Source organism: Scyliorhinus canicula, chromosome 17 (genome assembly GCF_902713615.1).
Source record: "Scyliorhinus canicula chromosome 17, sScyCan1.1, whole genome shotgun sequence".
In the NCBI taxonomy this organism is placed as follows: Eukaryota; Metazoa; Chordata; class Chondrichthyes; order Carcharhiniformes; family Scyliorhinidae; genus Scyliorhinus; species Scyliorhinus canicula.
The window spans coordinates 16329612-16350916 of record NC_052162.1 but is presented as its reverse complement, the minus strand read 5'-3'; the positions used below and the strand labels follow the sequence as shown (position 1 = coordinate 16350916).

At 46.1% G+C, this 21305-nt stretch overlaps 1 protein-coding gene and 1 pseudogene across 1 annotated transcript; one reads left to right on the top strand and one right to left on the bottom strand.

Moving 5' to 3' along the window:
• The first annotated feature begins 4448 nt into the window (after positions 1-4448).
• LOC119951709 (high mobility group protein B3-like) lies at positions 4449-8717 on the top strand. The gene is made up of 5 exons (XM_038774993.1): positions 4449-4537; positions 6348-6509; positions 6596-6738; positions 7001-7175; positions 7462-8717. Exons 2-5 carry the CDS (start codon positions 6360-6362, stop codon positions 7603-7605), a joined length of 612 nt encoding a protein of 203 aa, XP_038630921.1. The 5' UTR covers positions 4449-4537; positions 6348-6359; the 3' UTR covers positions 7606-8717.
• Positions 8718-9801: 1084 nt separating this feature from the next.
• LOC119952396 overlaps positions 9802-21305 on the bottom strand; it is a 98526-nt pseudogene continuing 87022 nt past the window's right edge.

Below are 21305 nucleotides of genomic sequence, written 5' to 3'. Positions count from 1 at the left end.
TAATGTCTCGATGGTACGCAAGTGGATAATGGATGGGGAGGGGGCAGCAAGGAAACGGATGAAGACGGAGTCCTGTGGAGGCACAAGCCTGAAGGCACTGGTAACGGCGCCGTTGCCGCTCCCTCCAACGAGGTACACTACGAGCCCGGTGGTGGCGGCTACCTTCAAGATTTGGGGACAGTGGAGGTGACACAGGGGGGAAGTCGGGGGCTCGGTGGAGGCCCCGCTGCGGGTGAACCACCGGTTTGTCCCAGGGAACATTGATGGCGGGTTCCTGGGGTGGCACAGGGCGGGCATTAGGAAGTTGGGAGACGTGTTCATTGACGGGAGGTTTGCGAGCCTGGGTGAGCTGGAGGAGAAGTTTGAGCTCCCCCCGGGGAATATGTTCAGGTACCTTCAGGTCAAGGCGTTTGCTAGGCAGAAGGTGGAGGGGTTCCCTTTGCTGCCCCCGCGGGGGGTAAGGGATAGGGTGCTTTCGGGGGTGTGGGTCGGGGATGGGAAGGTGTCTGACATCTACCAGGTGATGCTGGAGGTGGAGGAGGCGTCGGTAGAGGAGCTGAAGGCTAAGTGGGAAGTCGAGCTGGGGAGCAGATTGAGGAGGGGACATGGACGGACGCCCTGGAGAGGGTGAACTCCTCTTCATGTGCGAGGCTTAGCCTCATCCAGTTCAAGGTACTGCACAGGGCTCATATGTCCGGGACGAGGATGAGCATGTTTTTTGGGGGTGAGGACAGGTGCATTAGGTGTTCGGGGAGCCCAGCGAACCATGCACATATGTTTTGGGCATGCCTGGCACTGGGGGAATTCTGGCAAGGGGTGGCGAGGACGGTGTCGAGGGTGGTAGGGTCCAGGGTCAAGCCAGGCTGGGGACTCGCGATATTTGGGATTGGGGTGGAGCCGGGAGTGCAGGAGGCGAAAGAGGCCGGTGTTTTGGCCTTTGCGTCCCTAGTAGCCCGGCGGAGGATCTTGTTGCAATGGAAAGATGCGAGGCCCCCAAGCGTGGAGACCTGGATCAATGACATGGCGGGATTCATTAAGCTGGAGAAGGTCAAATTCGCCCTGAGGGGGTCGGTACAAGGGTTCTTTAGGCGGTGGCAGCCTTTCCTCGAATTTCTGGCTCAAAGATAGGGAACTAGGTCAGCAGCAGCAGCAACCCGAGGGGGAGGGGGGAAAAGGGGAGGAGAGGGGGAGATGGGGGGGGGGGGTTGGTTTCAGGGGGGCATTTTTTATGTTAATTTAATTTATTGTTAATTTATTTTGTTGTTTATTGGGTTTGGGGGGTGGTGGGGGGGTTTGTTATATGTGTTGTTATGGGTGCCGGGGGGTGTTTATTATTGTTATTATTATTATTGTTCTGTTGTTATACATTTTTCAAAAATCTCAATAAAAATTATTTAAAAAAAACCAAAAACTGCAACACAGAACAATTTGAGACAAAACTAGATACCTCTGTACAGGTTTCTCTCCCAGACTGGAATTTCCTACCTAAGACTGCTGCAGGAGCACCTTCACCATTTGATTTCAGCAGCTCGTGCATAACTAAAAATACCAGTCTTGCCAGCAAAGCTCACATCCCAAAAACAAAAAAAAACATTATTTTGGTGTCAGACCATAGGATGGTAACGTGGATAAGGATGGTGTACTGGGCTCTTATCAACTTTCATGAACCACTGGTGTTGACTTGGACTTCTTCAAAATTCTCAACCCAACTTTGCCATTAAGGTGAGATTTTGAAGGACTGTTGTTACATGACAGTAAAAAATGAGAGGAGAACATCCAAGGGAAAACTGAGGGGGAGAATACTTATGTCAAAAGTATTTTAGAAAAAGAGAAGAGTATTAGTTGAATAACTTGAGGCTTAAAGTGATCATGTTCCAAACAGTAAATTACATTCTGTTTGGCATCAGCCTACGTTTGCAGACAGCGGTTAGATTCTGTGGCCTTAAAGGCGTGGCAATATGACATTCTTAGCATTATTAAACAGTATATCTTCGGATTCACCTGTGAGTTAGAGCTTAGGTGATCTGATAAGTGTGTTTAAAGAGTCTTTGGTGTGGCATGCTTCAGAAGGCATATCCCATGATGACTGACTGAACTATGCAAAAAGAGAAAGAGCACCAATCGCGTCCTGCTGTTACTTTGGCTTCTTCCCAAGAATAGCACCTGGGGATTCATAAACAGCCGCCAATCTACAGAAACTTCCCTCAGGATGTGTCTAATTAGATCACTCCCCCATAGGGAGTACCTGAGCACTGGCCTGTGGAAGTGTGTTAAGCACCCACCTTTCGGCAGTGCTGTTCGGCAGACCCGCCAGCAGGACCTGGGACATGAGCCAGTGTCTAAAAAAAATCCACCTGTAGACATTCTCAGCTGTCTTTGTGTTTCTTTAACGTTTTCACAACTCGCACACTGTTTTTGATTAAAAAATACAGTTTACACATATCTCATAACATAGATTAAATACAAATCCAACTCAATCCAGTTAAATAGTTTTGGTTTTCTCATGCACATTTCATTCAGTAATTTCACTGCATTTTATTAATGAAACTGGTTACAGCATTAAATTGGGGAAATATTTAATACGTCAAGCGTATGAATTCCCTATCGTGATTGTTTCCCATCAGTTAGCAATCAGACATTTGTTTTAGTAAAATTCCATTGTCAGCTATTTCCAGCAATTGAATTTTATGGGAAAGGTGGATTTTTTTACATTTTTATCAAGGGATATCAACCACAAAGAACAGAGTAAATAGATTTAAAACACGTGGTCAGCTTTTTAAAATAAAACTCATAAAAATCATAAGTTGGTTGATCATAGGGGCTGGTTTAGCTCACTGGGCTAAATCGCTGGCTTTTAAAGCAGGCCAGCAGCACGGTTCGATTCCCGTACCAGCCTCCCCGGACAGGCGCCGGAATGTGGCGACTAGGGGCTTTTCACAGTAACTTCATTGAAGCCTACTCGTGACAATAAGCGATTTTCATTTTTTCATTTCAAGTTCAGAATGAACACAACGTCAAAGAAATCAAAACCCTTTAAAAATGACAAGAAGTTTTGATCGATTTGTGTCTTATGGTCTCATTTTTTTAAAACGCAAGCCCAGAGTGAAGACACCAAAAGATTTTAAACGTTTTGAAAAAAATCATGCCCAGAATGAAGAACAGCGGTGAGACATTTTTAAAATCACAACTTCTGAACGAGTAAAAAACTAATCTTTGTTCAAATAAAATGAGCCCAGTAAGAACTCTTACAACACCAGGTTAAAGTCCAACATGTTTGTTTCAAACACTAGCTTTCAGAGCACTGCTCCTTCCTCAGGTGAATGAAGAGGTATGTTCCAGAAACATATATATAGACAAATTCAAAGATGCCAGACAATGCTTAGAATGCGAGCATTAGCAGGTGATTAAATCTTTACAGATCCAGAGATAGGGGTAACCCCAGGTTAAAGAGGTGTGAATGTCTCAAGCCAGGACAGTTGGTAGGATTTCGCAAGCCCAGGCCAGATGGTGGGGGATGAATATAATGCGACATGAATCCCAGGTCCCGGTTGAGGCAGTACTCATGTGTGCGGAGCTTGGCTATAAGTTTCTGCTCAGCGATTCTGCATTGTCGCGCGTCCTGAAGGCCGCCTTTGAGAACGCTTACCCGGAGATCAGAGACTGAATGCCCTTGACTGCTGAAGTGTTCCCCGACTGGAAGGGAACATTCCTGCCTGGTGTTTGTCGCGCGATGTCCGTTCATTCGTTGTCGCAGCGCCTGCATGGTCTCGCTCCCCCTTTCCCCCCCCCCCCCCCCCCCCCCTCTCCGCCGTCGTGAGGCGCCCGTCTTTTCTAACATGGCAGCTCCTTTTTCTAATGTACCACGCTTCGGGACATCCTTTCCTGCAGCGTATGCCATGCAGACGCTGCAACACCGAATGAATGGACATCGCACGACAATCTTAAAACTTATTGTCTCTGTTGATGCTTTTTAGACTTAAAAAAGAAAACATATAGAAAGACAGAGGCTAAAGTTTATTTTGGAAAAGAAAAGCTGAGGGGGAGGAAAAAGTAGCAATAGTTTTAAAACTTTTTAAAAAGTCACATCTGGATTGAAGAACCCAAGCAAAGAAAGGTTCATTGTCTCAGAGTGTCTGAGGAGGAACAGCAACAGGTTGGAAAGTACAATGCATCCCCGAGTTGAGAGTGACTATTTGCTCCTCCATGTGCTGTTGCCCGCCCCCCTCTCAGGCCCCGCCCCCTCCCCGGGATATTTTTTTCTCACAAAAAAGGCGGGCCTTTTTTGAATCTGCCGGCCTGCGTGGCGGCGGCGCCAGCCAATCGGCAGCGGCTGGGCGGGGCGGAGGGCGGGCGCGCCGGCCAATGGGGTGGCGCGCCAACTGTTCGAAGCGGTCGGCACGCCCGACCAATGGGCGAGCGCGGAAGCGGGGTGGGCGGGGCCGATGGCAGCACGGGAGAGGGAAGGGGGCGGGGCTTGGTGCAGAAGGAGGCTCGCGAGCGCGCGTCCGCCGACCATCAGCAGAGGCAGCTGCGGCCGGTAGGTAGTGCCGGGCTGGGAGAGAAGGGAGGGAAAACCCAGCCCTCACCCCCGCACCCCTCCGATCCTTTCGTTACCCCTCTATATCCCCTCTCCCTATCCTCTCTGCTCGGTGGCGAGGCGCTCCCCCTTTCCCACCACCCCCCCCCCCTCTCTCCGCCGTCGTGAGGCGCCCGTCTTTTCTAACATGGCAGCTCCTTTTTCTAATGGCGATGGGAGAGAGGGGGACAGGCCGAGCGCTCTCCCCCCCCAAACACCCTCCGTTTCCCGCTCCCTTCCACCACCCCCCCCCCCCCCCCCCTCCCAACCGGGTCCGGGGGGGGGGGGGGGGCGTGTGTTCCCCGCTAACTTATCCATTCTCCCTCCGGGTAAATGTCTACACACCAACACAACCGCTATGCGTCAAGTGTCTCTTTAAAAAGAAAAAAACTGTGGCCAAACTTTTCGGCCTTGAAGGGGGTGGGGGAGATTTGGTTTATAAAAATATTTTTTTTTTTTAACCCGGATTTAAAAAAAAAATTATAATTTTTTTCCCCCCCAGTGAAAACCCTTCAGAAAGCCGGTGTGTAATGTTGTATATTTGGGTGTGAGGTATTGTTGGGCTCGCTCGCTCTCTCCGGCTGTCGTTCGCCTCTAGTGCAAAAGATGGAGCCATTTTAGCCCAGCGCTTATTGAGAACAAGGCTGGGCTCACATCGCCAGTGCGCGCTCTCACTCACACACTCTCTCTCTATATAAATATATATGAAGCGCTGCCAAAGCAAAGAGGGGGCAAGGATTCCTTTTCCCGTCCCCTTTCTCAAACACCCCCACCCCGCCAATCTGCCGCCCCCCCAGCGGCGGCAGCCTGACCAGGGAGGCATTTTAAGGGGACTTTCTTTCATGAGCAAGGATTTCACAAAATGGAAGAAGAATTATTGGGATGTTGACCTGTTTTTTTTTCCCTCTTCTTTTTTTCTCTCTCTTCCCTCCCCTTAGCCGCTCGCAATTCGCCATCACTGCAACTCTATCTATCTCCACTAACACACACACGCATGCTACAGCAACCCCCCTTGACTGGAATAAGGAATTTTCTTTCTCCCAACACAAATACATTTCTCCCCCCCCCCCCCCCTTCCTTTTTCTTCTTTCGCAGGTTCTTTTGTTTCACGAGAGAGAGAGAGGGGATTTTTTTCTCTCTCTCTATTCTGTTGTTGTCCTTGAACATGAAATGGAGATGGAAAGAACATGGCGGGAAACAAATAGATAAATAACCGGGGAAAGACTCTCTCTCTTTTCGTCTTGTGGGAGCCGGTGGTATTAAGCCTTTCCACGCTATTGAATTTTTGCCCATTCGACCAGCCCTACCGGCCGGCGCTTTTCAGGTCTTTTTATTCCTACCACTTCACCTCAGCCTTTAAAAAAAAAATTGCGCTTGTCTGTATCCCTCACTGAAATGAAATATCTTTTTGCTATAACAATGGAAAGGGGGACTTGTGCCGTGTAGGGCTTTCAAAATGTTATTTTTTTGTACTGTACCCCTTGGGGTGGTTTTAATTCATATGAGCTGACTTGTATTTAAATACTTTATTGTGATTTTTCAAATTCTTAATACAGGTGGTTAAAATGCCAATTTTTTTTGACGTGATGTTTTATATTCCAATTTCTCTTCCCCCCCCCCCCCCCCCCCCAAGTTAACATCAAGTGTAATATAGGAATTTGGAAGACAGATTATGCATTTTTTGATTTTTTTTTTACAGTGCCAGATGCAGATTTCCTACTTGAGGTAAATTTGGAAATGATATTTTTTAAACCATTTGTCTCTTTCATAGAAAGACACCAAAATGGCAAAACGTGACCCTAAGAAGCCAAGAGGCAAGATGTCCTCTTATGCTTACTTTGTCCAGACTTGCCGTGAAGAACACAAGAAGAAAAGCCCTGAAATTCCGGTTAATTTCTCAGATTTCTCTAAAAGGTGCTCTGAACGATGGAAGGTAACTTGATTTCCATGTGCATTATTGGATAAAAATATTTTTTGTTTTAACTGTGCTGTTGGTGTAACACATGTATTCTCCACCAGACCATGTCTGGCAAAGAGAAGGGCAAATTTGAAGATTTGGCGAAAGTAGACAAGGTACGTTACGACCGGGAAATGAAAAATTACGTGCCGGCGAAAGGTAGCAAGAAGAAGAAGAAGGACCCCAATGCACCAAAAAGGCCCCCGTAAGTGTACCTCCAGATACTGTCAATTGTGTTGGCAATCTGATGCTATTTTAAAAGAACACGATTTGACTTCTGTAGTGCCAAAATGGCATTTTGTTCCAAGCTTAATTTGGAAATACTTTTTCAAATTCCTTAACCTGGCACAGAATAGTGCCTAATTCAGCTGGGTTTTCTTTGCTTTGTGCCCAACTGACAGTTTAATACATAAATATAATACTGGAACTGTTCTTTCAAATGCATTTATTGTAATACTTCTTTGCAGCTCTGGATTCTTCTTGTTTTGCTCGGAACACCGACCAAAAATCAAAGCTGTGAGTCCTGGCTTATCTATTGGTGATGTAGCAAAGAAGCTTGGTGAGCTGTGGAATGCTTGTACTGAAGAGGAGAAGAAGCCGTTCATTAGCAAAGCTTATAAATTGAAGGAGAAATATGATAAGGTAAGTCCAGTTGTAAAAGCAAGTGCTCCCAAGCTAAATTGGAGTAAATAGTCTAAAGCCTGCCCAAAAGCCACTGGATGTGTATGAGGCAAGCCCTTCATATTGATTAGATTCTCCCATTATATTTGGAAACATTTGTAATGCCACCTGGAACTTTCCTTAGCACGAGGTATTGACTATTCAGTACTGGGGAGACTTGGTAGTTTAAGTTTGTGTACTGCTGGTCTCACGGGAATTTGCTGGTCTTTCAAGTGGCAAGGAGTTGAAATAATTTCCTTTTTTTAAGGATGTTGCTGATTACCGCGCCAAAGGCAAGGTGGATAGTGCAAAGAAGCCCCCTGCCAAGAAGGAGGCATATTGCGATGATGACGATGATGATGAGGAAGAAGATGAGGAGGAAGAGGAGGAGGAGGATGAAGATGATGATTAAATTGTACATTTGCCTCAGCTTAATTACTTGCTATGTAACTGAAAGCATTTAAACCCTGTTACAAGTGTTGCAACCTTTTAATTTTGTAAGTTGGTGTGTATATGGTCTAAGGCAAAAAGTAGCTTGAGTTTTAAACTGTACAGGCCTTTTTGTAATCACACTACAGCGGTGGACATTGAGTCAACTGTTAACTCTTCTTTCTGTAAACTGGCTCTGCCTCTTGTACAGAAGGGGGATTTAGCTGGATTAAAATGTATTTATGTGGTGTTGTGTTTAAGTGCAGTATAGTTTAAAGTGCCGTTGTAGCCAATTCTTCAATTTTTGAGATTGCTGTAAGTATGAGGGGTAAATAAAGCAATCAAAGTTTAAAAAAAAAAAAAAAAATCAGAGTTGTCAGTAGGCATTTTAAGCCTGCCACACTTGTAGGCAGCATTGCGCGGTGTCCCATATACCAGAATGGTCGTGCAATATGCTTTTGACTTCATTCTGAATGAGTAAGGTATGGTTTATAGAAGCAGAGTAGCAAGATGGCAGCCACCCTTGGGTAGTGATCAGTTAATCTAGACCTGTTGGATTGAAAAGGAGGTAACCATCATTCAACACCGACCTCCTGTGCCTATATACATCATGCTACTGCACTTCCAAGGATATATTGGTAAGCAGAAGCCAAATCCAAAGGGCTGTGAAATGGCAAATTATTCTTGCCATTTCTGTGAACTGTTGTTCTCACTCATAAATGAGAAGGAATTGTACTGTTTTAAAACAAAAGCTTTGTTTTGAAATTAATGAACCTGTATATGGTGTTCTAGGTAATGTATTCATGCTTTAAAGTGATTGCATACTTCACAATTTGGGAACAATTGAGCAAAATGCTTTAAGGCATCCCCTTTTTATATAAGTGACATTTGACTTTGTGCAGTACTATGTGGCCCTGCCTGAAACTTCACAGGCTGTGTGGTGACTCCCAATTTTGCACTTTGCTGAAATCCTAGTGACAACCCTGAGCATTCTGTACTTTAAATGATCTTGTAACTAAGGTATATTTTCTTTTTTGTATGTTTAGTATGCTAAAATGTGTTTTGAAGTAATTAAAACAGGATTAAATTTGTAAAGTCTTGCTTGTCTTAGTCTTATTAGACACTTGATAATGGATATCCCTACACCACAGTACTTCAGTTGTTTAGCCAAATTTACAGTTTACAATTTACAATGATTTCCAGGGAGTTTGAATTAATAGTCATAGGGATGAATGTGCACATTTCCACCAAGTCTACGTATTCCTGAGGCTACTGAAATCTACGATTTTGACTGCAGGGACGGTCTTGTAATTTACATTTACCCAGTTCCTTTTAATAGATGTTATTGGTGAAATTGAATAGTTCACCGGTACCCAAAGCACTGAACTCTTTAGTATTAGGATTTACTGATGAAATGAGTACAGCCACATCGATTGATTTTGAAAAGGGAGTAGACTCAAAGTACAGGTCAAGTTAATGCAACACGGTAACACAGTTGCTTCACAGCTCCAGGGTCCCAGGTTCGAATCCCGGCTTGGGTCACTGACTGTGTGCAGAGTCTGCACGTTCTCCCTGTGTTTGCGTAGGTTTCCTCCCACACTCCAAAGGTGCGCAGGTTAGGGCAGCACGGCGGCCTCCCAGGTTCGATCCTGGCTCTGGGTCACTGTCCGTGTGGAGTTTGCACGTTCTCCCCGTGTCTGCGTGGGTTTCTGCCCCACAACCCAAAAATGTGCAGAGTAGGATTGGCCACGCTAAATTGCCCCATAATTGGAAAAAATAATTGGCTAATCTAAATTTATTTAAAAAAAAAGATGTGCAGGTTAGTGGATTGGCTGTGCTAAATCGCCCGTCGTATCTGAAAATGGTTAGGTAGGGTTATGGGATAGGGTGGAGTTTCCAAGGACCGGTGCAGACTTGATGGGTCGAATGGCCTGCACTGAAGTCTTAACACACACAAACTAAAAACTCTTCAGCATGACTTGGGGAGATGGGCAGACTAGAGTTAATATAGTAAACATGGGTTCTGTCAACTTTGTACATTATGCCTCAATCTAGCAGTATTGTCCTAGTCTGAAGAAGTAACTGGCCTTTAAAGCATTTGTCCCATCTAGGAAATTCAATTGTCCGGGTTAGGAAATGTGTTGGAATAATTTTGAAGTTTGTTTGTTTTGAGAGCTTGTTACATAGCCAAAAAACCAGCACGCACTGCTCCTAAAATAGCTGGTTTGTCCATACGCACTACTATGGCAGTGTCTTTGCTCATGTTGGGTGTGACCATTATGACTCCTTTTTCTTTCTTGCTGTCCAGTACTTGGTTAAGCAGCTTCCAATTTTTGTAGGTCCTGCATGATATTGATATTTTCATTAATTAGAAGTATAGTACTATTGATATCTTGGTCCTGAATTTAGTTGGTTATGTATAATTGTGTTCTTGTCCTGGGGGGTCTATGCTGTTTAAGGCTGCAGCGCTCCATAATTCATGTTGTCCAGTAGATGCTAAAGAATCCATGTATTTTTTTTCTTGTCCAGGCACCTTTTTTCAGTAGAAATAGTAAAACATGGTCTGTACTCATTCCATTGGTCTCCAATCTTCCATGCTGGATTTGTGCGAATAGGTAGTGGTGGAGAGCAGCAGTTACTAGGAAGTACAGGCAAGATATGTCAAGTTAAATAACGTTAAGGCAAAGTATCTGGAACTTAGATGCACTACAATCCGTACTTTTAAAAATCCTTAGCGTTGCTTTAAGGTTGGTACAGGATCTTTAAAGGTTTGTGAATATTCTTTCGCAAAAGCAGACTATGTGAAAAATATTTTTCTCAATTGGTTAGAGTGTAATGCACTGCCTGGAAGTGTTGAGGCATTAAAGAGTCCATTAAAGATTTATATTCATGTAATCGTACAGGGAAAACGTAGGGGAATGGTGCAAAGTCGCAATGTCTGTTTTGGAGATCTGGTGCCGTTGCGGTGGTCCAAAATACCTCCACTGCAATGATTGGGCGAAATGTTGCCTGGATTTTCTTTTCATAATTCGCTGAATTCAATTTGATGCCAGCCACTAAGTCAACTGCAAAATCAAAACTTGCCCACTGAATTGCTGTGTTTTTACTGGAATAATTGCAAATATTTTACATGGGTTTGACATTTAGTGAAGAGTAGCATGATGGTGCACTGGTTAACACTGCTGCCTCATGACGATGATGACCTGGGTCACTGTCCATGTGGAGTTTGCATATTCTCCCCATGTCTGTGTGGGTCTCATCCCCACACCCCAAAAAGATGTGCAGAGTAGGTGAATTGGCCATCCTAAGTTGCCCCTTAATTTTGGGGGGGGGGGGGGGGGGGGGGGGGAATTGGGTACTCTAAATTAGTTTTTAAAAGAAGTTTGATATCTGGTGGAAAGAGTGCATCTCCTAAATGTACCTGTGATTGAGCTATGGCAATGATCGCCAAGCAACAAACTTCTAGTAAAAGCAATGAGGATGTTCTATGTCCCACAAGTTGGGTTCATTTCAACAAAGTTTGTAAAAGTCACTTTTCTCCTTCCCTGCCTACCTGAGTCACCATAATTAAAATGGTGCTTTGGTTGGCCACTAGGTGTGCTAGAGAGTAATTGTTCTTGTACCAACCACCTGTTGAATGTGGCAGTTTTGCTTGGTAAACCTAATCCAATGATGGTTGCTCAAAGTGCAGCAATGCTGGAGAAATTGTGGTGGGTAACATTAAAAAACAACTGGTTTCTGGTAACCAAATTCATTGTCCACTGTACCTTTAGGCATGTGGGTGTGAGTGGTAACACTTGCACCTCAGCATTGTGCATCAATGCATCTATTGACTTGGTATAAAGATTGCAATCTGGTTTTAAAAGCTTGTGATCTTTGAAGCGGAGTAGGAAATACTTTTATAGGGCAGCAATAATCTGTGTGGGTTCTATAAAGCTAAAATTCCTCTTGAATTTAAACTTGTGCCATATATTTCAACCAGCTCTGCCAGCCTCAGTGTAATTCTGGACTGATTGTTGATCCAAAGAGTTGGGTATGTAGCATGCTTGTAAAATGGTACATTGGTATTGTTATGTTAGTAGTCAAGGTGCTTGGACAATGGAGCGGTTGAATAAATTTGGTTTGTTCTCACTGGAATGAAGGAGGTTGAGGGGTGACCTGATAGAGGTCGACAAAATTTATGAGGGGCATAAACAGAGTGGATAGTCAGACTTTTTCCAGGGTAGAAGGGTCAATTAGTAGGGAGCATAGGTTTAAGTTGCGAGGGGCAAGGTTCAGAGGAGATGTACGAGGCATTTTTTTTTTGTTACACAGAGGGTAGTGGGTGCCTTGAACTTGCTGCCGGCGGAGGTGGTGGAACGGGTGCTAGTGACGTTTAAGGGACATCTTGACAAATGCATGAATAGGATGGGAATAGAGGGATATGGACCCCGGAAGTGTAGAAGATTTTAGATTAGACGGGCAGCATGTTCGGCACAGGCTTGGAGGGCCGATGGGCCTGTTCCTGTTCTGTACTTTTCTTTGTTCTGAGACCGAGCTGAAATTCTCAAACTAGCATGAGGATTGAATTGTTTTTAAAAATATTGAATTGGTGGTGCAGTGGTTAGCACTGCTGCCTCAGCACGGAGGGCACAGGTTCGACCCCGTCCTCGGGTCACTGTGTGCCGTTTGCACATTCACCCCATGTTTGCGTGGATCTTACCCCCTAAACCAAAGATGTGCAGTGTAGGTGGATTGGCTGGAACTAGGTACTCTAAATTTATTTAGAAAAAATATTGAAACGCATCTCACTCAGTCAGCAAAAGTGACCGTGAAGCAGTTGAATTAGCACTTATTGGATCCTAATGAGATTGCTACTCTTATTTAGGCAATAAATCCTGCTGTTTTTAAACCAGTGATTACAGATTACTGACACATGCCAATGTGATTGATTCTAGCAAGCCATTCTCATCACATCTCATGTAGATAAGGATAAGCAACAAAAGCTGGGTTTACCAGAAATTCGTGCATCCTAAAAATTAAAGGAATACCTTCCGAGTTGGGGAGGGCACTTGTTCCGTTTAGAACACAATGCGAAAGGAGACCATTTGGGCCATCGAGTCAGCACAGACCCACTTAAGCCCTCACGTCCACCCTATCCCCGTAACCCCTCGTAACCTTTTTTGGTCACAAAAGGGCAATTTATCATGGCCAATCCACCTAACCTGCAAGTCTTTGGACTGTGGGAGGAAACCGAAGGAAACCCACCCATGCAGACTCCGCACCCACAGTGACCCAGCGTGGAATCAAACGGACCCTGCCGTTGTGAAGCCACCATGCTATCCACTTGTGCTGCCCACTAATTTACTCTTCACAAATGGAAACTGGGCAGTAGGCAGAATAGGGATAGATTGGATGATGGAATCATGGCTTGGATTCTGCCGTCTTGACTGCTGAAAACTAACATTAAAAACCAGTTTCTTCACAAGGATTTTGAGGGGCAGTTCATAGAAGCTTTTTGTTGTCCAGGTTTTTTTTCCATGACACCATTAAGAGTGATTGGTGGAAATCTGATGGACAACTTCTTTATTTTAACTATTAACCTGGTCTTGGTCAGTGCTGGAAGATGCAAGTTACCTATCCACTCCGACTTGACATCTGGCTGGTGATTATTGTTGCTTTTCTTTCAAGTGAGTAGTTAATCCCTCTGCAAAGGTGTCATCACCTTTTGATGACATCCAAGTGAAAACCAAAATCCTGCATGGAAATCGGCGCCAGTCTGAACGAGCACTTTGTAGGTGTTGTGACCAGGAGAGAAATGACCCAGGGCAGCACGGTAGCATAGTGGTTAGGACAGTTGCTTCACAGCTCCAGGGTCCCAGATTCCATCCCTTCCTACCGTCACTGTCTGTGCGGAGTCTGCACGTTCTCCCCATGTTTGCGTGGGTTTCCTCCGGGTGCTCCAGTTTCCTATCACAGTCCAAAGATGTGCAGGTTAGGTGTATTAGCCATGATAAATTGTCCTTCGTGTCCAGGGAGGTGAGATGGGGTTACGGGGATAGGGTGGAGGTGTGGGGTGCTCTTTCCAAGGGCTGGTGCAGACTCGATGGGCCGAATGGCCTCTTTCGGCACTGTAAATTCTATGATATAGAAAGCTAGGCAAAATGACTTTTTTACTGTCACAAGAAATAATTGAGCGAAGTATTCTGAAGGTGTTTGATTTAAAATCTGGTAGAGACTGAAAGGTAGACAAAGGTGAGTACTGAAACTAGATTCTTTCCTTTCTTTAAAAAACCAGTTATAAGCATTTTCACTGGTTCAAAATTATGTTATTCAATTTGGAAGATGTCTCCTGTGTTGACTTTTCCAACCAGCCGATCAACCAAAGTTCAGTTTAACCTTTTTGAATTTGCACAATTGCTCTTTCGTTCCAGCTGAAGACCCAGCTACATTGACTTCCAACCCTTTGCCCCTCTTGTTTTCTTTTTGAGTGAATTTGAATTTGAATACGCAATGATTTAAGACAGCAAGGTATGAATTAGGCTAAGTGGAGTTGACTAAATAACGTCCAAGGTATGGGGTATTTCACCACCACCAGGCTATGTCTAAAAGTGTGTAACACCCAAATAAGTAGCCATTTGTAACATAAGAAATGCAGGAGCCTATTTATGTATAACAGCCTCACCAATAGCAATGCGATAATTTCTTTTTCAAATTTAAGAGTGCCCAATTCTTTTTTTTCCAATTCTGCCAATCCACCTAGCCTGCACATCTTGGCAGTGCGAGGGTGAGACCCATCTAAACACGGGGAGAATGTGCAAACTCCACACTGACGGTGACCCAGGACGGGGTCGGACCGGGTCTTTGGCGCTGTGAGGCAGCAGTGCTAACCACCGTGCCGCCAAAACAGCAATGCAATAAATGAATAGACGATCTATGTTGGCTTTTGGTCGGGAATAAATGTTGGCCAGTAGAATCCCCACCTCCACTGCTCCTCGATCAGTGCTGTGAAATCTTGCACCCCATCAGTCAGGCAGCATCTCAGATGGTGCAGCATACCCTCTACTGCATAGCATCAGCCTGGATTACTTGCTCAAGACTTTGGAGTTGAGCTTCTGATTCCAACAAGAATGCACCCTGAATAGAAATGTCATCAACTTTTGTCAAGTCCAAAGCTTAAGGACAGGGGTCATAGTGAAACATCAAAGGTTTCTTTGCTCTAGGTAATTGGCACGGTTGGATTTAGAACATAGAACATTACAGCGCAATACGGGCCCTCAATGTTGCGCCAACCTATGAAACCATCTGAAGCCTATCTGACCTACACTATTCCATTTTCATCCATATGTCTATCCAGTGACCACTTAAATGCCCTTAAAGTTGGCGAGTCTACTACTGTTGCAGGCAGGGCGTTCCACACCCCTACTACTCTCTGAGTAAAGAAACTGCCTCTGACATCTGTCCTATATCTACCACCCCTCAATTTAAAGCTATGTCCCCTCGTGTTGGTCATCACCATCCGAGGAAAAAGACTCTCACTGTCCACCCTATCTAACACTCTGACTATCTTATATGTCTCTATTAAGTCACCTCTCAGCCTTCTCTCTAACGAAAACAACCTCAAGTCCCTGAGCCTTTCCTCGTAAGACCTTCCCTCCATACCAGGCAACATCCTAGTAAATCTCCTCTGAACCCTTTCCAAAGCTTCCACATCCTCCCTATAATGTGGTGACCAGAACTACACGCAGTACTCCAGGAGCGGCCGCACCAGAGTTATGTACAGCTGCAGCATAACCTTGTGGCTCCGAAACTCAATCCCCATACTGATAAAGGCTAGCACACCATATGCCTTCTTAACAGCCCTATTAACCTGGGTGGCAACTTTCAGGGATTTATGTACCTGGATGCCGAGATCTCTCTGTTCATCTACACTACCAAGAATCTTGCCATTAGCCCAGTACTCTGCATTCCTGTTACTCCTTCCAAAGTGAACCACCTCACACGTTTCCGCATTAAACGCCATCTGCCACCTCTCAGCCCAGCTCTGCAGCTTATCTATGTCCCTCTGTATCCTATAACATCCTTCAGCACTATCCACAACTCCACCGACCTTTGTGTCATCTGCAAATTTACTAACCCATCCTTCTACACCCTCTTCCAGGTCATTTCTAACAATGACAAACAGCAGTGGCCCCAAAACAGATCCTTGCGGTACACCACTAGTAACTGAACTCGAGGATGAACATTTGCCATCAACCACCACCCTCAGTCTTCTTTCAGCTAGCCAATTACTGATCCAAACCGTTAAATCACCTTCAATCCCATACTTCCTTATTTTCTGCAATAGCCAACCATGGGGAACCTTATCAAACGCCTTACTGAAATCCATATACACCACATCAACCGCTTTACCTTCATCCACCTGTTTGGTCACCTTCTCAAAAAACTCAATAAGGTTTGTGAGGCATGACCTACCCTTCATAAAACCGTATTGACTATCGCTAATCAACTTGTTCTTTTCAAGATGATTATAAACCCTATCTCTTACAACCTTTTCCAACATTTTACCCACAACCGAAGTAAGGCTCACAGGTCTATAATTACCAGGATTGTCTCTACTCCCCTTCTTGAACAAGGGGACAACATTTGCTATCCTCCAGTCTTCCGGCACTATTCCTGTCGACAAAGACGACATAAAGATCAAGGACAAAGGCTCTGCAATCTCCTCCCTGGCTTCCCAGAGAATCCTAGGATAAATCAAATCTGGCCCAGGGGACTTATCTATTTTTACACTTTCCAAAATTGCTAACACCTCCTCCTTGTGGACCTCAATTCCATCTGGCCTGGTCGACTGAACCTGAGTATTCTCCTCGACAACATTGTCTTTCTCCAGTGTAAACACTGACGAAAAATATCCATTTAACGCTTCCCCTATCTCCTCTGATTCCACACACAACTTTCCACTACTATCCTTGATTGGTCCTAATCTTACTCTAGTCATTCTTTTGTTCCTGATATACCTACAGAAAGCCTTAGGGTTTTCCTTGATCCTATCCGCCAATGACTTTTCGTGTCCTCTCCTCGCTCTTCTTAACTCTCCCTTTAGGTCCTTCCTGGCTAACTTGTAACTCTCAAGTGCCCTAACTGAGCCGTCATGTCTCATCCTAACATAAGCCTTCTTCTTCCTCTTGACAAGTGCTTCAACTTCCTTAGTAAACCACGGTTCCCTTGCTCGACAACTTCCTCCCTGCCTGACAGGTACATACTTATCAAGGACACGCAGTAGCTGTTCCTTGAAAAAGCTCCACATTTCGATTGTACCCATCCCCTGCAGTTTCCTTCCCCGTCCTATACATCCTAAATCTTGCCGAATAGCTTCATAATTGCCTTCCCCCCCAGCTATAATTCTTGCCTTGTGGTATATACCTATCCCTGCCCACCGCTAAAGTAAACATAACCGAATTGTGATCACTGTCACCAAAGTGCTCACCTACATCTAAATCTAACACCTGGCCGGGTTCATTACCCAGTACCAAATCCAATGTGGCATCGCCCCTTGTTGGCCTGTCTACATACTGTGTCAGAAAACCCTCCTGCACACACTGCACAAAAACTGACCCATCTATAGTACTCGAACTATTGTATTTCCAGTCAATATTTGGAAAGTTAAAGTCCCCCATAACAACTACCCTGTTACTCTCTCTCCTGTCGAGAATCATCTTTGCAATCCTTTCCTCTACATCTCTGGAACTATTCGGAGGTCTATAGACAACTCCCAACAGGGTGACCTCTCCTCTCCTGTTCCTAACCTCGGCCCATACTACCTCAGTAGACGAGTCCTCAAACGTCCTTTCTACCGCCGTAATACTTTCCTTGATTAACAATGCCACACCCCCCCTCTTTTACCATCTTCTCTGTTCTTACAGAAACATCTAAATCCTGGAACCTGCAACAACCATTCCTGTCCCTGCTCTACCCATGTCTCCGAAATCGCCACAACATCGAGATCCCAGGTACCAACCCATGCTGCAAGCTCACCCACCTTATTCCGGATGCTCCTGGCGTTGAAGTAGACACACTTCAAACCAGCGTCTTGCTTGCCGGTGCCCTCCTTCGAACTTTTAACCCTATCCCTGACCTCACTACTCTCAACATCCTGTACACTGGGACTACAATTTAGGTTCCCATCCCCCTGCTGAATTAGTTTAAACCCCCCCGAAGAGCACTATCAAATTTCCCCCCCCCAGGATATTGGTACCCCTCTGGTTCAGGTGAAGACCATCCTGTTTGTAGAGGTCCCACCTACCCCAGAATGAGCCCCAATTATCCAGGAAACCAAAACCCTCCCTCCTGCGCCATCCCTGTAGCCACGTGTTCAACTCCTCTCTCTCCTGGTTTAGCTGGTAAATCGCTGGCTTTTAAAGCAGACCAAGCAGGCCAGCAGCACGGTTCGATTCCCGTAACAGCCTCCCCGGACAGGCGCCGGAATGTGGCGACTAGGGGCTTTTCACAGTAACTTCATTGAGGCCTACTCGTGACAATAAGCGATTTTCATTCATTTCCTTATTTCTCACTTCGCTAGCACGTGGCACGGGTCACAACCCAGAGATAACAACTCTGTTTGTTCTAGCTCGCAGCTTCCACCCTAGCTCCCTGAATTTCTATCTCAAATCCCCATCTCTCTTCCTACCTATGTCGTTGGTACCTATGTGGACCACGACTTGGGGCTGCTCCCCCTCCCCCTTAAGGATCCCAAAAACACGATCAGAGACATCACGAACCCTGGCACCTGGGAGACAACACACCAACCGTGAGTCTCTTTCGTTCCCACAGAACCTCCTGTCTGTTCCTCTAACTATGGAGTCCCCAATGACAAGTGCTCTGTTCCTCTTCTCCCTTCCCTTCTGAGCAACAGGGACAGACTCTGTGCCAGAGACCTGTGCCCCATTGCTTACCCCTGGTAAGTCGTCCCCCGCAACAGTATCCAAAACGGTATACTTGTTATTGAGGGGAACGGCCACAGGGGATCCCTGCACTGCCTGCCGGTTCCCTCTCCCTCCCCTGATGGTAACTCATCTACCTTCTTCTTTTACGTGAGGTGTGACTACCTCCCCATAACTCCTCTCAATAACCCCCTCCGCCTCCCGAATGATCCGAAGTTCATCCAGCTCCAGGTCCCTAACGCGGTTCTCGAGGAGCTGGAGTTGGGTGCACTTCCCGCATATGTAGTCAGCAGGGACACCCGAGGTGACCCTTTCCTCCCACATTCTGCAGGAGGAACATTCAACTGCCCTAGCCTCCATTCCCACTGAACTAACTTCCCAACTACAGAAAACTAAAAAAATTTAAAATTTTTTAAAAAACCTGTTAGTTTAGCAATCCGACGGACAGACCTTTTTTTTGGTTAGAGGAGGATGGGTGGGAGACACTACGTAAGTAGTGTTTCAGGTAAAGCTGTCACTCGAGAACAGCCCCATCACAAACCACCTTCAACTTACGCTGACCGTACTGCACGTATGCAAATCTCCCCGGAACAGCCAATCAGAAGCTCTGCTCTGCTGCCCTCTGCTGGATGCTTGCCTTCACTCGAACTCCTCGGGTCACTTGCGCAGGTACACCTTCAATTTACACTGACCGCCATGCACGTATGCAAATATCCTCAGAACAGCCAATCAGAAGCTCTGCTCTGCTGCCCTCTGCTGGATGCTTGCCTTCACTCGATCTCCTTGGGTCACTTGCGCAGCTCCACCTTCAACTTACTCTGACCGCACTGCACGTATGCAAATCTCCCCGGAACAGCCAATCAGAAGCTCTGCTTCACTGCCCTCTGCTGGATGCTTGCCTTCACTCGAACTCCTCGGGTCACTTGCGCAGGTACACCTTCAACTTACGCTGACCGCACTGCACATATGCAAATTTCCCCGGAACAACCAATCAGAAGCTCTGCTCTGCTGCCCTCTGCTGGATGCTTGCCTTCACTCGAACTCCTCGGGTCACTTGCACAGGTACACCTTCAACTTACGCTGACCGCACTGCACGTATGCAAATCTCCCCACAACAGCCAATCAGAAGCTCTGCTCTGCTGCCCTCTGCTGGATGCTTGCCTTCACTCGAACTCCTCGGGTAACTTGTGCAGGTACACCTTCAACTTACGCTGACCGCACTGCACGTATGCAAATCTCCCCGGAACAGCCAATCAGAAGCTCTACTCTGCTGCCCTCTGCTGGATGCTTGCCTTCACTCGAACTCCTCGGGTCACTTGCGTAGGTACACCTTCAACTTACACTGACCGCACTGCACGTATGCAAATCTCCCCGGAACAGCCAATCAGAAGCTCTGCTCTGCTGCCCTCTGCTGGATGCTTTCCTTCACTCGAACTCCTCGGGTAACTTGCGCAGGTACACCTTCAACTTACGCTGACCGCACTGCACATATGCAAATTTCCCCGGAACAACCAATCAGAAGCTCTGCTCTGCTGCCCTCTGCTGGATGCTTGCCTTCACTCGAACTCCTCGGGTCACTTGCGCAGGTACACCTTCAACTTACGCTGACCGCACTGCACGTATGCAAATCTCCCCAGAACAGCCAATCAGAAGCTCTGCTCTGCTGCCCTCTGCTGGATGCTTGCCTTCACTCGAACTCCTCGGGTAACTTGTGCAGGTACACCTTCAACTTACGCTGACCGCACTGCACGTATGCAAATCTCCCCGGAACAGCCAATCAGAAGCTCTACTCTGCTGCCCTCTGCTGGATGCTTGCCTTCACTCGAACTCCTCGGGTCACTTGCGTAGGTACACCTTCAACTTACACTGACCGCACTGCACGTATGCAAATCTCCCCGGAACAGCCAATCAGAAGCTCTGCTCTGCTGCCCTCTGCTGGATGCTTTCCTTCACTCGAACTCCTCGGGTAACTTGCGTAGGTACACCTTCAACTTACGCTGACCGCACTGCACGTATGTAAATCTCCCCGGAACAGCCAATCAGAAGCTCTGCTCTGCTGCCCTCTGCTTTTTGTGGACGGGATATACCTGGGCAATTTTCCACATTGGTAGATGCCAGTGTTGTAGCTGTATTAGAACAGCTGAACCAGATCTGGAGCACAAGACTTCAGTACCCTTGCTGGAATGTTGTCAGGCCCCACAGCCTTTGCAGTATCTAGTGCCTTCAGCCATTTCTTGATATCTTGTGCCGCAGACCCAGTTAGTAGGTAAATACTTTCGCACTTGGCCAGCTTGTTCAGTAGTGGTGCCGCCGAGTCACTCTTGGTGACATTGAAGTTGCCCACCCAGAGTACATTCTGTGCTCTTGCCACGCTCAAAGTGTATCTTCTCAGTGTTGAATATGGAGGAGCACTGACTCATCAGCTGAGGGAGGAGCAATGTTGTAACTAGCAGGATGTTTCCTTGTCCATGTTTGATCTGATGCCATGAGACTGCATTGGTTCCGGAATTGGTGTTGACCCCAAAGGCTACTCCCTCCCGACTGTGTACCACTGTGCCATGTCCAGTGAGTCTCTCCAATTGGGGGGATAGGACATCCACATTGATGGTGCCTGTGTCTTTATCTGTAAGGTATGATTCCATGTGCATGACTATGTCAAGTTGTTGCTGTACTAATCTGTGAGACAGCTCTCCCAACTTTGGTCCAAGTCCCCAGATATTAGTACGGAGTCGACATGGGTGTGCTCTTGCTGGTGGACTGT

Coding starts and splice junctions, on each gene's coding strand:
- LOC119951709 (XM_038774993.1), top strand. CDS start 6,360: ATGGCAAAACGTGACCCTAAGAAGCCAAGAGGCAAGATGTCCTCTTAT. Junction 6,510..6,595: donor GGTGCTCTGAACGATGGAAG/GTAACTTGATTT, acceptor ATTCTCCACCAG/ACCATGTCTGGCAAAGAGAA. Junction 6,739..7,000: donor AATGCACCAAAAAGGCCCCC/GTAAGTGTACCT, acceptor ACTTCTTTGCAG/CTCTGGATTCTTCTTGTTTT.